This window comes from Chanodichthys erythropterus, chromosome 18, assembly GCF_024489055.1.
Source record: "Chanodichthys erythropterus isolate Z2021 chromosome 18, ASM2448905v1, whole genome shotgun sequence".
Classification (NCBI taxonomy): domain Eukaryota; kingdom Metazoa; phylum Chordata; class Actinopteri; order Cypriniformes; family Xenocyprididae; genus Chanodichthys; species Chanodichthys erythropterus.
In genome coordinates this window covers 39317250-39332839 of record NC_090238.1, presented here as the reverse complement: position 1 = coordinate 39332839, position 15590 = coordinate 39317250, and the positions used below count along the sequence as shown (strand labels likewise).

Sequence of the window (15590 nt, the reverse complement as noted above, 5' to 3'; positions counted from 1 at the left end):
AAATGAAGTGAGTTTGTGCTTTAAATGAACAAATATCTTCTCCAATAAATGTATCTTGATTTAAGAATGTTTAGATATTTGTGCTGGAAAACGAGACAGAAACACTGAGGAAGGTGGTCATTTTTTGCTGTGTCACCACAAAACTGCTGTTTTCATTGAAATTCATATTCCACACACATTTTCCATGCAGTGAAAATGTAAACACACACGTCAGCAGCAGCACATACTGTGGTGGTTTATCTTTCCCAGCATGCCTGTTGGGTCCCGTGTGTGTCTACGGCAGGAGTCTCAGAAGTGAAAACACAGAAGAAGAATCGCCACAAAACATCAGCTAGTTAGGAACATCTAGAGAAGAAAACTTCTGAGGAATGAGTTTCATTTTCATCTAATGATGGAGAAACAAAAACCACCAGAAGTGCGTCTCTCCCTCGGGAATGTTTTGAGCAAGAGAATGTGGTGAAACACGCAAACACACTTCACGTCTCGCTACAGTCGCCATGTGTTTCCTCAAGCTTGAGATGTTTGTTTTTTTGAGGACACTTCATCTGCTGCTCCTCGTCCTTAACCCTTTCACGCATTGAGGTCACTACAGAAGACAGCTATTCCAAAGGCATTTTCTTGCATATGCATGGGTTTTGATGGCACATCAACCTCTACAGTGGACCCTAGTGTATCATCCTATACACTGCCACCCCCAAACCAAGACTGCCACTGGCCAATCAGAAATGCTAAGTTGCTTTGGAATATCCAGCCATTCCTTCTATCCTAAGAGACTCTTGCAGATAAAAAAAAAATGTTGTTTTCAAGAAATATCAAGCAATATCTAATGAGTCATATCACAGTTGTATTTTCCAAGTATTGTTCCAAGATTTGGGAGGAAATTCTGATTAATCTTTTGTCCACTAAATTGGACATCAAGCATCAATAGCTACATTTCAGCTACAATTCATACTATTAAGGTGACTGTTGTTTTTGAAAATACTTCATCTGCAGTAACTTTTTTGACTGTAAATAAATGTATTTGTTATTAGAATGTTATTTCATTAACATTGTGATGTAAAAGTAATGAGATTACATACGTAATGCACGTTACTTGTAATGCATTATTTACTCCTTACATCAAAAAGTAATCATTACGCAATGCACGTTACTTATAATGTGTTACTTTACTCGTAAAATCAAAAAGTAATCTGATTACGTAACGGAAGTTACTTGTAATGCGTTACTTTACTCGTAAAATCAAAAAGTAATCTGATTACGTAACGGAAGTTACTTGTAATGCGTTACTTTACTCGTAAAATCAAAAAGTAATCTGATTACGTAACGGAAGTTACTTATAATGCATTACTTTACTCATCACATCAAAAAGTAATCTGATTACATAATGCATGTTACTTGTAATGCATTACTCGTAACATCTGGTCATTTACTCTCTCGTTTCAAACACACACGCTGTTAGTAAAGACGTTTTGAAAACTATTTTGTAAAATACATATTTTGTTCAAATTAAATTTCTATATATGTTATAAAATGCTATTGATCTTATTGTGAACAATTCATCTGTGCATTCGTTTAACTTTTTTCAGTTTATTTGAACTTTATGACATTTTTAATCAAAATTTCATAACTGGATCTTCCAGCGAAACGTTTTAGTGTGCTTAAACTCCACCCCTTTCTCACAATCCACTGCAATCAGACCCGCCTCCATCTTTGAGTGCCACACCCACATCTCAACTTCCAATCAACAATTTAAGGACCAAGCTCCGGCCTAGATTTCTGAATGAAAGAAAGATTTTTGCACTGTTGCTCTAGATTCTGCACAAATCAGCCCTTAAGAAAGAGATTTAAAGTTTTAAACTGAATTAGAGTAGATTTTTACACTGTATACGTGGCAGCTCAAGCGTTTTCCAGACGCCATCTCTCTGCCATGTGGAACAGAGTAATATGAAATTAACTCAATAATGTGAATCAGTCCTGAGCGAAAGCTCTTCTCCTGCTGATCTGCATTAACCACAAATATGGCCGTGTTGCGCAACACACTTAGAGTCACTTTAAACGCCGCTCACGTCTGTATTAGCCGAGGCAGATCGCTTATCTTCATCCTGAAGAACTGAAACAAGAACCTGATGTGTCTGGAGGAGTTTACCCTGGTAAAACACCATCAGCTCCTGCGTTTCTCAAACAGACACCAGTTACTGTGACAAGATGAATTTATTAAAGCTTATTGTGAAGTTCAAAGCAGCCACATGTGGAGGAAATCTATTCAAACCCCAGCGAGACACAAACATTAGGTCAAAAAGCTCACACAGAAGGTGTTTTCACATTGGTTTCCTACGTAAACATGTGCTATTGTAGTATATAATTGAGAAAATAAAATAAGAACATCTTGTTATCATTAATAGTCTTTTGCAGCATCTCACATAAAACACAGTGATATAAAAACATGGCACTCAAGTTAAAAAGATGTTTAGTTTTCTTAGAAATAAGATGTTCTGTGTGAACGCAGCATAATGTCTTAAAATGCTGTGTCTATGTAGGCAGCTCACTAGGTTTTGGAATAGATTTCGTAGTTTAAAAAATCAAGTAGATTACATACAGTACTTTATCTTCTTATAAAAGTATAATCATTTACAAGTTAGATCAAGGAAGACATAAATCTTCATTCAGTCCATCCAATTAAAGACCTTAAAAAAACACTGTAATCAATCAGACTGTGATGTTTATACCCTGCTGTGAAGTGACAGGGTTTCCCGTGAGATTCTGAGATAATCCAGTGCAGAATCAGAGGTTTAAATCTGTCTGAAAGGGGTTTGAAGAATCGTCTCCACCTCAAACTCAAAACATATGTGTTCCTGTAAGATCTTCAGAAGGACCTTGACGTTAGATCTTCGGTTCCCTCGTTTGTTTGATTACAGCTAAAGTGCGTCTCACCGTTGATTGGGTTTCAAAGTGTTTCCTGAGAGAGAGAGAGAGAGTGTGTTTGGATCTTCAGCGCCAGGCGTCCGGTCCATGTTTCTCCTTCACCAGCGTGATCTGATCTATCACTTTACCGTACTGCAAACAGAGTCAGAGCTTTAGATGTCACACATATGAACTTTAAAGTAAGCATGAAATCATATTGCAGTGTGATTTATCGCTGCACATCATTATTGTGTTCAATTCATGTTCTGGTAATCTTGAATCAGAATATCTTCCTCTTACAGCATCTCTTCTCCTCTCTGATGATGAGGGCGGGGCAACCTGTCACTCACATGAGATCCACCAATAGCAAACCACAACCATCCAATCAATTCCCCACAGACAGAATCAAGCCCCGCCCTACATTTGCTCTTGTTTGCAAAGCGTTTCACTCAGATATACGACACAATAGAGAAGAAAAGAGAGTTTTACGCTGACTTTAAGTGAGTTGAAGGTGTTACCTGGTCGTCAGACACCTGCTCCAGGTACAGGTGTGTGGAGTTGATCAGACGCATGCGTGTGTAGCCGTAATCTGTGCTTCTGAACGCGCTCCAGTCTCGAGGTTTAGGGATGAAGCCGTCGTGTTTTTCTCGACATCCCTGATGAAACAAAATCACAGGCTGTGAAAAATGTGCAGCGAACAACAGAATGCACTGGATACTGTATCCCATAATGCACTTGACCTCCTATTTGCAGTGTAACGAATGAGCTGGAAGTGATTATTTTAATGCAAAATTCAATTTAAGGCAAGACACTACAGGCAGATCCAGTGTTTTTAATGCACTGGTCAGTTTGAGAGAGATTTGGCTTTTCATAACTAGTGGAAAGAAAGCGAGTGTTTATTTTATTTGTGTCTGTAGATTTCAATCTCTTTAAAGGCGTCAGAAATCTCCAGCAGCTTCACACACACCAAACTTTACACTTTTATTCATATCTATATTCTGAAGGTTTCTTCATATATCATTCGCCTGATTTATACAACTCCTAAAAACATGGTGAAAGTGTATTATTTATATCTGTTTATTTTATGCTATATGGAGTGATAAAAAGAGAAATCCAGAATCCCTAATGTCAGAACAAGAATTATGAACCTGGCTTTATCCAATGTTCTGGAAATACATGCAAATTAGTGCATACTTAATTAGATAATGCCTCCTTTGCATATTTAAACAGCATTAAAAATATAATGAATCAGCTGGGAATGTACGGTAATATCCATTAGTTAATTTTTTACTCTATTCTCATTTTCCCTTAAAATGCAAAACAACCAAGATGACACCTGGACATGGAACATGATGAGGTCATGTGACAAAATAAATATTAAATGTTTGTTGTTGCAGAACATGTGCTGCGTCACACACTATCTTTATTAAACAGTATGAAGAACACATGCAGTGTTTCTGATGATACTCACGGCTGAACCTGTGATTATGTGAACCGGCGCTTTAGGATTCACATACGGCTCTTCAGAGCTCCCGTTAAACACCTGCAAGACACAAAAACACAAAGATCTGCAGTTTAAAGTGCCTTATTATGCCATCATAAAGGTTCTAATATAGTTTTGAGTCTCCAACAGCAGGTTCACATTCATCCAAGGTCAAAAACACTTTAATGTTCTCATAATATCCACTGCAGCATCAGCTCTTTTCTCTCAGTGTCTGAAACTGCTCGTTCAAAAGATTCGGTCTCTCTAAACCACGCCTTTCTGAGAGCTGCTCTGCTCTGATTGGTCAGAAACCAAATGCTCATTATCATATCTGAATCTCAGCTCTTGGTTCACAGTGATACGAACAGTAACGGTTTTACCGCATCAATCTCATCAAAGTGGATTTGCTTTGGTCTTCTCGACATGAACAACATGAACCAAACTCTTCCAGTCTCAGATTCAACTACAGTGATTGAGGGCGGGGCAAAGAGACGCTGTTCACCGGCAGCCAATGGGCTGGAATTATGCAAATTACGACTTGTTTCGGGCAGTTCAGAATTGCTTCCTTCTTTTAAGAGATAAAAACTTTGCAGAGGTTTTACCTTCACAAACAGCTTTATTACACACTGTATGAAAGGGAATATGTAGGAAAAAAGCATACTAAGCACAGATCAGTTCAGTGATGTCAGCATATGATTACCTTGTAATCGAACACAGGCCAGAGTCTCTCATACGTGTGTTCATGAGCCCACAGCTCCAGATCCACTCCTGCAAACACAAATATGATATCAAACTCACACACGGATGCGGTTTAGGCTCGTCAGAGTAATCATTCAGCAGAATCATTAAATATTCATTATACAGATCAACATGTGCAGCTGAAACACTGTCCTGTCATAAAGCATCTGTAACTAATACATATCATTATACTTCCCCAGTTTTCTGAAATGTTGTTTGGATATGCAAATGAGGCATTATGTAATTAGGGGCCAAGCCCCGAAGGGGCTGTAGCCCCTATTGTAATTGTACGTTTTCCCTTTTATTATTATTATTCTTCCTCCCGAATGGGAGTCTATGGCAGCCCTATCAACGGAACATGAGAAAATGATGAAATTTGGCACAGTTGTAGAGATGCTCATGAATAGTGATTGGACCAAATTTGGAGTCTCTAGAACCAACTCTATAGCGCCACCACCAGTTCAAAATTTCAACATTCTAACGGTTTTAACATTTGAACTGTTTGTCATAGAAAAATTTAATTTAGTTCATCTGATTCGTCTCTTCATGCTGATGCTATTCAACTTCTTACATTAAGTCTCCACCCATTACAGTAGCGGCCATTTTGAAAAGTACAGTATTTGTTTTTTTGCTTCTCCTCCTTCAAAATTTGTCCAATTTTGTCCAATCTTTGATCAGATTATCTTTGGACTGAGCCGCACAGAAATGACTGAACAGATTTTTTTTATTCATTTTTGTTCAAAGGTTATGATGTCACGAAGTTAACAAGGTCGACCCAAAATTAGTATAGAGGCTGTATCTCGGCCAAACTTTGAGCAATCGAAACAAAAATTGGTACCCTTCATCAGAACCATGATCTGAGGGTCTATGCCAAACTTGGGAACAGCGCCACCTACAGGTCATGAGATATGAAAAATGGCTATTTTGGCCAATAACTTTTGAACAGTTTGTCAGAAAATCAAGATCTTGGTGTCTATGGATTCCTTGGATCATGCCGAATCCGACGATACCGATTCTGTCAATATTGGATGAATCACGTGTCCGCCATTTTGAATTTTGTCATAAATTGCGATATCTTTTAAACAATTTGACATATCTTCACAAAAATTGGTATGTATGACCTTTAGAAGGTCGTGAAGGTACCTGAGAAGTTTCAGCACAGCGCCACCTACTGTTCCACAGATGTAATGATTATTTCAAAAACGCTTATAACTTTTGAAAACACTTTCCAAAATGTGTATGCTTCATGTCATTTTATTCCCTGGCTTATGCCGATTCCGACAATGTATCATTTGTCATTTTCCTTAAATGTACCTGTCTGCCGTATTGAAGTAAATGAAAAACAGTTTTTTCGCTACTCCTCCTACAAATTTTGGTCAATTTTGTCCAAAATCAGCTCAGATGATCTTTGGACCGAGCCGCACAGAAATGACTGAACAGATTTTTGATATTCACTACCATTTCCGAGATATTCATCTCTGAATGTGACCTTGCTTGTGTTTGTTGTCTTATGCTAGTTAGCTTAGCACAGTAATTGCTTAGCATGCTAAACTATTGCTATTCTTTCTAATGTGGTCTTCAGTCAACAGGTTAACCAAAACTTAGTTGGCATTAAAAGGTTTTTCCAGACGGGAAAATTTTCCTTTTTTCACAACATAAATAAGAAAACACTGTCAACAGACATGTATTTTCACCATGTTTTTAGGAGTAAAATGTTGTATAAATCAGGCAAATGATATATGAAGAACCCTTCAGAATATAGATATGAATAAAAGTGTAAAGTTTGGTGTGTGTGAAGCTGCTGGAGATTTCTGACGCCTTTAAAGAGATTGAAATCCACAGACACAAATAAAATAAACACTCGCTTTCTTTCCACTAGTTATGAAAGAAGACAAGTTATGGAAGCAAAATCTCAAGACCTCTTACCGTACTGATAGAATAAATCCTCCAGTCCAGGAGCAGCAGGTTTCGTGTCATTGCGCCCGATTCGGACCTGAAACGGGACAAGAGATTGGTCAGTCAGCAGACATTAATCTGAGGCGGTTTCACTGATCCCAAACGTCTGATGCACAGTGAACACAAAAATGTTTTGGACACATTTCACCGATAAAATGACACTTTTAACCGATAAAAAATATATAACCAACCGATAAAAAGTACAATTTTAACCGATAAAATTGACACTTTTTAACCGATAAAATTGGCACTTTTTAACCGATAAAATTGACACTTTTTAACCAATAAATTGCACACTTTTTTTAACTGATAAAATTGAGGTCTATGAGGTCTATAGTAATAATCAAGAGGTGAACAATGAAAGTTGATAAAATGGACAAATGCTGAAAATTTGACAATTTTTTGCCATATAATGGACTCTTTTTTACCAATATGAAATTTATTTTTAAACCGATAAAATGGACACCTTTAACCGATAAAATGGACACTTTTAACCGATAAAATGGACACTTTTTAACCGATAATATATTTTTAACTGAAAAAAATTGACACTTTTTACTGATATGAAATATATTTTTTAACTGATAAAATAGATACTTTTTAACCGATAAAATGACACTTTTAGCTGATAAAATTAGATCAATTCATTTTCCAGTCATCAGTGTGAACAGGTTTATATCAAAGTCATTTACAAGATCATAGACAGACAAATTGACAACTAGTCGCTGATCTGACCGTATACAATAGGATCTTCATCACATTAATTCATCACATTAATTCAGAAATCCTCTTTAAAATGTTACTATGCAAAGCTGCAAATGTTTCTGAAATGTGATTGTTTAGATCTTTATAAACTCTATATCGCCTCAAAAAATATGTAAGATTTACTTTAAAAAAACTGCTAGTAAATTTCACAAATAATTACAAAGAAATGGTAACACACTGAATTAAACATAAATAAAGACTGAAATTGTATTTTCTTGTATTTTTACAGTGTAGATCATTTTTTGACAACTGCAAATCATACTAAAGCAACCTTCTGCAGTCTTAAAGTGCCACTATTATGCTTTTTTCATATATATATATTCCCGTTCATGCAGTGTGTAACAGAGCTGTTTGTGAAACAAAGATCAAAGATAAATGGAGTTTTTGTCTCCTAAAAGAAAGAATCCACTTTGATGAGATTGATATGGTAAAACGGTTACTGTTCGTATAACTGTGAATCAAGAGCTGAGATTCAGATATGATAATGAGGGTTTAGTAGCAGACTGGGCTGTCTGACCAATCAGAGCAGAGCGGCTCTCAGAAAGGCGGGGTTTAGAGAGACTGAATCTTTGAACGAACAGTTTCAGACACCGAGAGAAAAGAGCTGATGCTGCAGTGGATATTATGAGAGAATTAAAGTGTTTTTTGATCTTAGATGAATGTAAACGTGTTGTAGGAGACCTGCAGAACAAAATCAGTAATCTACAATACAAAATAGGGGCACTTTAATAAATCCGAAATTTAAAAGTTGAAATTAGGACAAACACTGTCAGATGAGAAAGAACTGAAAGAAAAAGCAAAGCTGGACGTTGTCAGCAGATTTGCTCTTGACACATACGTAGCTCTGAAATTGTGTGCAGTCGTCTTTGTCGTCGTTGGAGCAGTACATGGGTCTGTGTCCCATCGTGATGATCCACGGCCGCTGCGCTCGGTTCTCAGGACGGTTCGCCTCCTGAACCACACAAACACAACACTACTGTAACACATGCGGTGAAACTGAACACGTTTCTGTTGTTGAAGTTAGTAACACATGCATTGCTCAACTAATGGGATTTTATAGTAAAGTGTTTATTATGAGAAGAAAATCGATCTCAGCAGCATCTCTGTGTTTATACCTCGAGATCCTTCCGCAGCCACTCGTACTGTCTGAAGAGCAGATCAAGGCCGTATTCCAGATAGAAATAGACTTCAGTGGAAAAGGAGATGATATGAGCGGGACCGACGTTCCAGCTACACACACACACACACACACACACACACATTTATAAACAAGCATTTTTCAGAAAGTGATTGTGCAAACGTTAAATGTTTCTTCAGAGCGGCAGAGCTGGACTCGTCGTCCTCTCTGTGTTTAAAGCAAAACCTCTTCTAAAATCAAATAAAATATAATATAATAAAAATAAATAAAGCGCTCGTACCTGTACCACAGATTCTCCGTGTGTCCCGGCATGCTAAAACGATTCCGGTAGTGGGAGAAATTACTGAAAGAATAAACACAGACAGAAAATCACAGACTGAAAACCAGCGCTGCTCATCATCTGAAACAAACACCGGTGAGAAACAGAAGAGCGCTCTCGTGTTTCATTCGGTCGTAAACATGAGTGACCGTCAGTCCTGGGTGAGATACGGGTGTGTGTTTAAACACAGACAAATTCAGGGTCAGTGAACGAAAAGAGTGGGGTCAAAGGTTAAGAGGTCGGGGGGGTTCAGGATCATTTCCGTCGTGCTGATATGGATGAACTGAGAGCACACTGGGGTCATAAGGTCAAGGCTAGGAAAACATCAGGCCTCTGCAGATGTTTACTGCATAAGGAAAAATTACAGCCTAAAAACCACTTCATCCATAATTAATCACTTCAATCATCAATGATTCTGAGAGTTATTGAGTCAGTGCACAGGTTTGTGCTTCCCTCCGGTGGTCAGTCATCAAACTGCAGTTCACTAAAACCATGAAAACAGTGTTCGAGTCTCAGATGAGGTTTAGGTTAAGAGCAGGTTCAACACTCACAAAGCCCACTCGTGGTTTCCTGGACAGGTCATGTAAGGCGTGTAAGCAGCGATGGACTGGATCTGCTTCATGAACTCATCACCGATCCTGCCATTGTCCTGAGTGAACACACACACACACACACACACACACACGCCAATCATCAGATAATCAACAATACTGAACCTATAAGATTCTTTGAATTAGGTGTCATTAATGGAGCTGGTTCAGAGCGAGGCTGTGAGGGACAGACTTAACGTGTTTTCAATGGCATCCACTGTAAAAAGCTGTATAATGCTCCTAGAATTTTTCCACAGCTCATGTTGCCTGTAGTTTGTTTTGTCTACTGAAATTTCTCGGAAAGATATTTTTGGAGTTTTTCGTCAGCAGAACAATCCAAAAACACATGAAATGACAGTACAACCCACAGAAGAGATGTCTCCCTCACAGCCTCGCTTTCATTCCCGTTAAAATCAAAGAGCGCTGCTGTCAGTAACGTCTATAGTAATAATATTTGTCTTACGCTTCGGTAATAATCAAGAGGTGAACATTGAAAGCCGATAAAATGAACACATGCTGAAAAATGGACACTTTTTACCAAAATGAAATATATTTTTTAACTGAAAAAAATGGGCACTTTTTACTGATAAAATGACACTTTTTAAACCAATAAAAAATATATAACCAACTGATAAATTTGACAATTTTTACCCAGTAAAATTGACACTTTATAACCAATAAACAAATATATAACTAACCGATAAAATTGATACTTTTTAACCAATAATATTTTCACTTTTTAACCAATAAAAAATATACAACTAACCGATGAAATTGACACTTTTTATCCAATAAAATGCACAGTTTTTTAACTGATAAAATTGAGGTCTATGAGGTCTATAGTAATAATGTTAGTTTTGCACTTGGGTAACAATCAAGAAGTGAACAATGAAATTTGATAAAATGGACAATTGCTGAGAAATTAAAAATATTTAGCCATAAAATGGACACTTCTTTACCAATATGAAATATATTTTTTAACCGATAAAACGACACTTTTTAGCCGATAAAACGACACTTTTTAGCCGATAAAACGACACTTTTTAGCCGATAAAACGACACTTTTTAGCCGATAAAACGACACTTTTTAGCCGATAAAACGACACTTTTTAGCCGATAAAACGACACTTTTTAACCGATAAAACGACACTTTTTAGCCGATAAAATGACACTTTTTAACCGATAAAATGACACTTTTTAGCCGATAAAATGACACTTTTTAGCCGATAAAATTACACTTTTTAGCCGATAAAATTACACTTTTAGCCGATAAAATTACACTTTTAGCCGATAAAATTACACTTTTTAGCAGATAAAATTACACTTTTTAGCAGATAAAATTACACTTTTTAACCGATAAAATTACACTTTTTAACCGATAAAATTACACTTTTTAGCCGATAAAATTACACTTTTTAGCCGATAAAATGGACACTTTTTAGCCAATAAAATGGACACTTTTTAGCCAATAAAATGACACTTTTTAGCCAATAAAATGACACTTTTTAACCAATAAAATAAAACTTTTTTACCTGATAAAATGGATACTTTTTAACTGATAAAATGGCACTTTTTAACCGATAAAATTAAAATTTTTAATTGATAAAATGGACATTTCTTTAACAACATAAACACACTGAATGTGATATACACAAGGGGTCTTGGATAAAAGTGTCTGCCCAATGCATGATGTATATGTAATGTAAATGAAGCCGACCCATCATTGAGCTGATCTAGGAAGCCTCAGTCATGACAGAACTCAAACCAGATCCATCTATTTTCCAGACAGCCAGAGAGACACTTACATAACCATAATTGAACTCAAATCCAGTGATTTTGGTAATACTGTGGTTGGGCCATTATGAGTTGTTGGGTTTCTGTTGCTCTAATGAGTTTCCAGACACTCTCTGTGCTTCTGCTGAAGGTTTGAACACATTGAACCAGCAGAAATGTTTGTTTTTGTAGGTTTTGTCTTATTATATTATAGTAAACATTATATGGCAAACCTGTATGACTTTCTTTCTTCTGTGCAACATAAAATACGACATTTTGAGAAATGCTTCAGTGTTTTTTTTTCAAACAATAAAGTCCCATTTTGCTTCAAAATATCTTCTTTTACAGGTCTAAATGACATGAATGCGAGTAAATGAATACAGAACGATCAAGTTTATCTGAGCTTTGCCTTTAATTGTCAGTATCAAAGAGAGAATGGGCATTTTTGGTGCAAAAAAGTGAAACGGCTTTAAAAATTTAGGTATGGAAATCATGCAGACTTTATTTATGTGATTAGAGTTTTGATGATCACCGTGGCACTTGATGCATGTGAACAGATGTGTGTGTGTGTGTGTGTGTGTGTGTGTGTTTCTTACCTCATACAGGTCATATGCAAAGTCCCCTGTGAAAACAATCACATGCTGTAACGCACTTTCACCACAAGCACAAGCAAAACAAACCCAAACTGTCATTCTAATCTGCTCATGCTCAATTCATCAAGTCTGAACGTATGTTTGACGTCTCACCGATGTGCAGAATGACGTCGTACATCCCCATCTGCGTCTCCTTCTGCAGTCGACTCAGAGACTGAGGGTTTTCATTGCCCATGTCACCGAACAGAGCGAACCTGGGGCTGAAACTCACGCTTTCATTCAGAGACGTGAAATAGAAGATGTCGCTCCAGCCGGCGTCACTGCCGCAGTGATACACTGAAACACACACGCATCGCCTTCAACGCCGGGCTTCTCAAAGTCATAAAACATATATATTTCATTCAAAAATTAATAAAAAATAGATTACGATAAAGATTAGATTAAAAAAATTATAAAAATTTGACTGAAATAAGAAATAAATGAGCAAATCTGAAAAAATATTGATCATATTTTAGTGCTCTGTGGAAATATATATAAAAAATATATATATATATATAAAACTTAAAAATACATTAAAATAAAATTACAATAAATAAATAAAAATTTGATTAAAATAAGTAAATCAGTGAATAAATAATACATTAATAATACAGTGCTGTATTAAGTAGAAACAATTTAATAAATCACAATTATTACCTAATATTTTCCAAATGATATCTAGACATATCAATAATATAATTTTTTCACAATATTAAATTGTAGGATGGGGGTCCCTTGCATGAGGATGATCATATTTTAGGGCTCCGTGAAAAACTGTGTAAAAATGTAAAAAAAAATTATAAGAAAAAATATATTTTATAAAAAAATTAAAATGAGATTACAATAAATAAAATAGATTGCAAATGTTATTAAAATAAGTAAATAGATGAGAAAACAAATAAATAATGCATCTAAATTACAGTGCTGTTATGAGTAGAAAAAACTTAATAGAAATATTTGCAAATAATATTTAAACATATTTATAATATTATTAATTTTTCACAATATAAATGAGGGTCCCTCATGTGAAGATGATCATATTTTGGGGGTCCACTGAAATGTTTAGAGAAAAACTGTACAAATTTAAAATTAAAAGTACATTTTATTTAAAAATAAATAAAAATTAGATTACAATAAATTAAAAAAATATGAATATAAATAATACAGTGCTGTAATGAGTAGAAAAATGTAAAATATTTATAATTATCACTCAATATTTTGCAAATTTGTATGGATCCTCAAATGAGATTGATGATCATATTTTGGGTCTGCGGCATGTAAAAGACTGAAGGTGTTCATGAACACGTATGAAGGTTACCGTATGAAGCGGCGGGCGTCAGCTGACTCAGCGTGACCCGGTGGATGTACACCGCTCTGAGCTCTGGTCCATCATTAATGAAGACGCTGGAGTTTCCCTTTGCCGTGTGACTGAAGAGCTTCCCGCCCCACAATCCGTACTCCACAATGCTCTCGGTTTTATTGACGGTGGTCCATGTGACCACCATGGAGGTCGAGACACCTGAGGACAGACGCATCATCAGTGTCACTCTTGTGCAAACACTGAGATTCAAATATAATCTTACTGTGATCACTCTCTGACAGACAGCTGTCAATCATAAAGACTGAACTCTCACCTGGATATGAGATGTGCACCTGCTCAGGTTGAGTTCCTACGGGCGGCACGGCAGCGATCGAACCGCAGAAACACAGAAGCAGCAGGAGAGCCATCATTCATCTGATCAGAGTCACATGAGGGTCACATGATCAGAGAACAGAGCTGAAGATAAAGTGCTGACAGAAGCAGGAAACGTGTGATATAATGCTGAGAGGAAACTGGGTCACAACTTCCATAATGTCTGAATAATTTTGTAAGCTATTAATTGCTCAAAACCTTTTCTTTACCTGATTTACAGTACATCAGTTCACAGGTTAATCCACCTGTGACAAAAATGAGTTCATCATTCATAAATAGCAGTAGTCAAACACTAAAATATCCCAAATAAACTTAAATATGCATCTAAACAACAACTTAATAATAAATTAATGCCTAAATTAGTAAAAACTATAAACAAAAAGCAAAATAATGCAAATAAACTTAAATATGTATCTAAACAACTGCTAAAAACCATATGAATAACCCCAAAATTAATAAACACCCAAAAAAACAGCAAAATCATGCTAATAAACTTAAATATGTAGCTAAACAACCACTTAATACAGTATAAATGAACCCTACATTAATAAAAACTACAAACAAACACCAAAATAATGCAAATAAACTTAAATATGTAGCTAAACAACCGCTAGATACCATATTAATAACCCTTAAATTAATAAAAACTACAAACAAACAGCAAAATAATGTTAATAAACCGCTAGATACCGTAAATAAACCCAAAATTAAACACTCAAACAAAACAAAAAATAGTAAATGAGCAGTTTTTAACTGACACAAATATTTACATCTAAAAGATTAAAGTTAAACCAACAAAATCAGAACAAACAAGCACCTGATTTCCCAGACCTGATCTGTTTTGGTTTCCTAAAACTGCTTCAGCTCGGCTGGTCACATGATTCAGTGTTTTTTCCGTCAGATCACGTGACGCTCTTTCACTCCTGTGTGCAGCGACGTGCGCGCTCTCGTCTTTGTTTGTTTTTTTTTTGTTTTGTTTTTTAATAAAAAAGACTTGAGAAAAACCTCACAGATCAACTGAACAACAACAACAAAAGCTTAAATAACTATCTGTCTGTAATTCTTAAAACGTGTCGATATTTCAGTTTATATTGTATTCGCCCCCCTTCTCTTCTCTTTTATTTTATTTTATCGCTGTTATTTTTTACTGTCTTCATATTGTTTTAAGTATTCATATTTTCTGACTGTAAGATGATTGACAGCTGTCTGTCAGTGAGGTCCGCGGGTGTAACAGTGACTCCTGGCGGCTGATCGCAGCAGTGCAGCCTGTGTTTCAGAATAAAAAATACAGAAATTACATTTTTATTAATCAATTCGATTATTTTTCAATTTTCAATGATGAGCTTATCCCAGGTGAAAAAAATACTATAGTGTTTTTGAACCATACTATAGTAAATAATTGTAGTATACTGTAGTATTTACAACACTTTGTTAATGAATGCCACAACATACTGTAGTATTAACTATAGTGAACTGATAAACTGTTATAGTATACTTTAGTTTTTACTACAGTAAAGTGTAGTATAATATACCCTAAAGTTGTAGAAAACTTTGGGTAAAGTAATTTGTTTATATTGCTATAGTTGTTATATTATCACAGCA

General features: G+C 35.9%; 1 protein-coding gene across 5 annotated transcripts; it reads right to left on the bottom strand.

Annotated features, from left to right (window-relative positions):
* Positions 1 to 2200: 2200 nt before the first annotated feature.
* Positions 2201 to 15510, bottom strand: acp7 (acid phosphatase 7, tartrate resistant (putative)). Of its 5 annotated transcripts, none has more exons than XM_067366665.1 (15): positions 14806 to 15510; positions 14198 to 14233; positions 13930 to 14086; positions 13614 to 13814; positions 12410 to 12592; positions 12260 to 12285; positions 9852 to 9949; positions 9262 to 9324; positions 8959 to 9073; positions 8682 to 8795; positions 7049 to 7115; positions 5085 to 5152; positions 4373 to 4444; positions 3420 to 3557; positions 2201 to 3054 (listed from the first exon to the last, which is right to left on the bottom strand). In XM_067366665.1, exons 3-15 carry the CDS (start codon positions 14024 to 14026, stop codon positions 2989 to 2991), a joined length of 1308 nt encoding a protein of 435 aa, XP_067222766.1. In that variant the 5' UTR covers positions 14027 to 14086; positions 14198 to 14233; positions 14806 to 15510; the 3' UTR covers positions 2201 to 2988. The 5 variants fall into 5 exon arrangements, with proteins under 5 accessions (XP_067222766.1, XP_067222764.1, XP_067222762.1 ...); XM_067366663.1 differs by having other exon boundaries at positions 14820 to 15510; XM_067366661.1 differs by having other exon boundaries at positions 13930 to 14030; positions 14806 to 15509.
* Between the last annotated feature and the right edge of the window lie 80 nt (positions 15511 to 15590).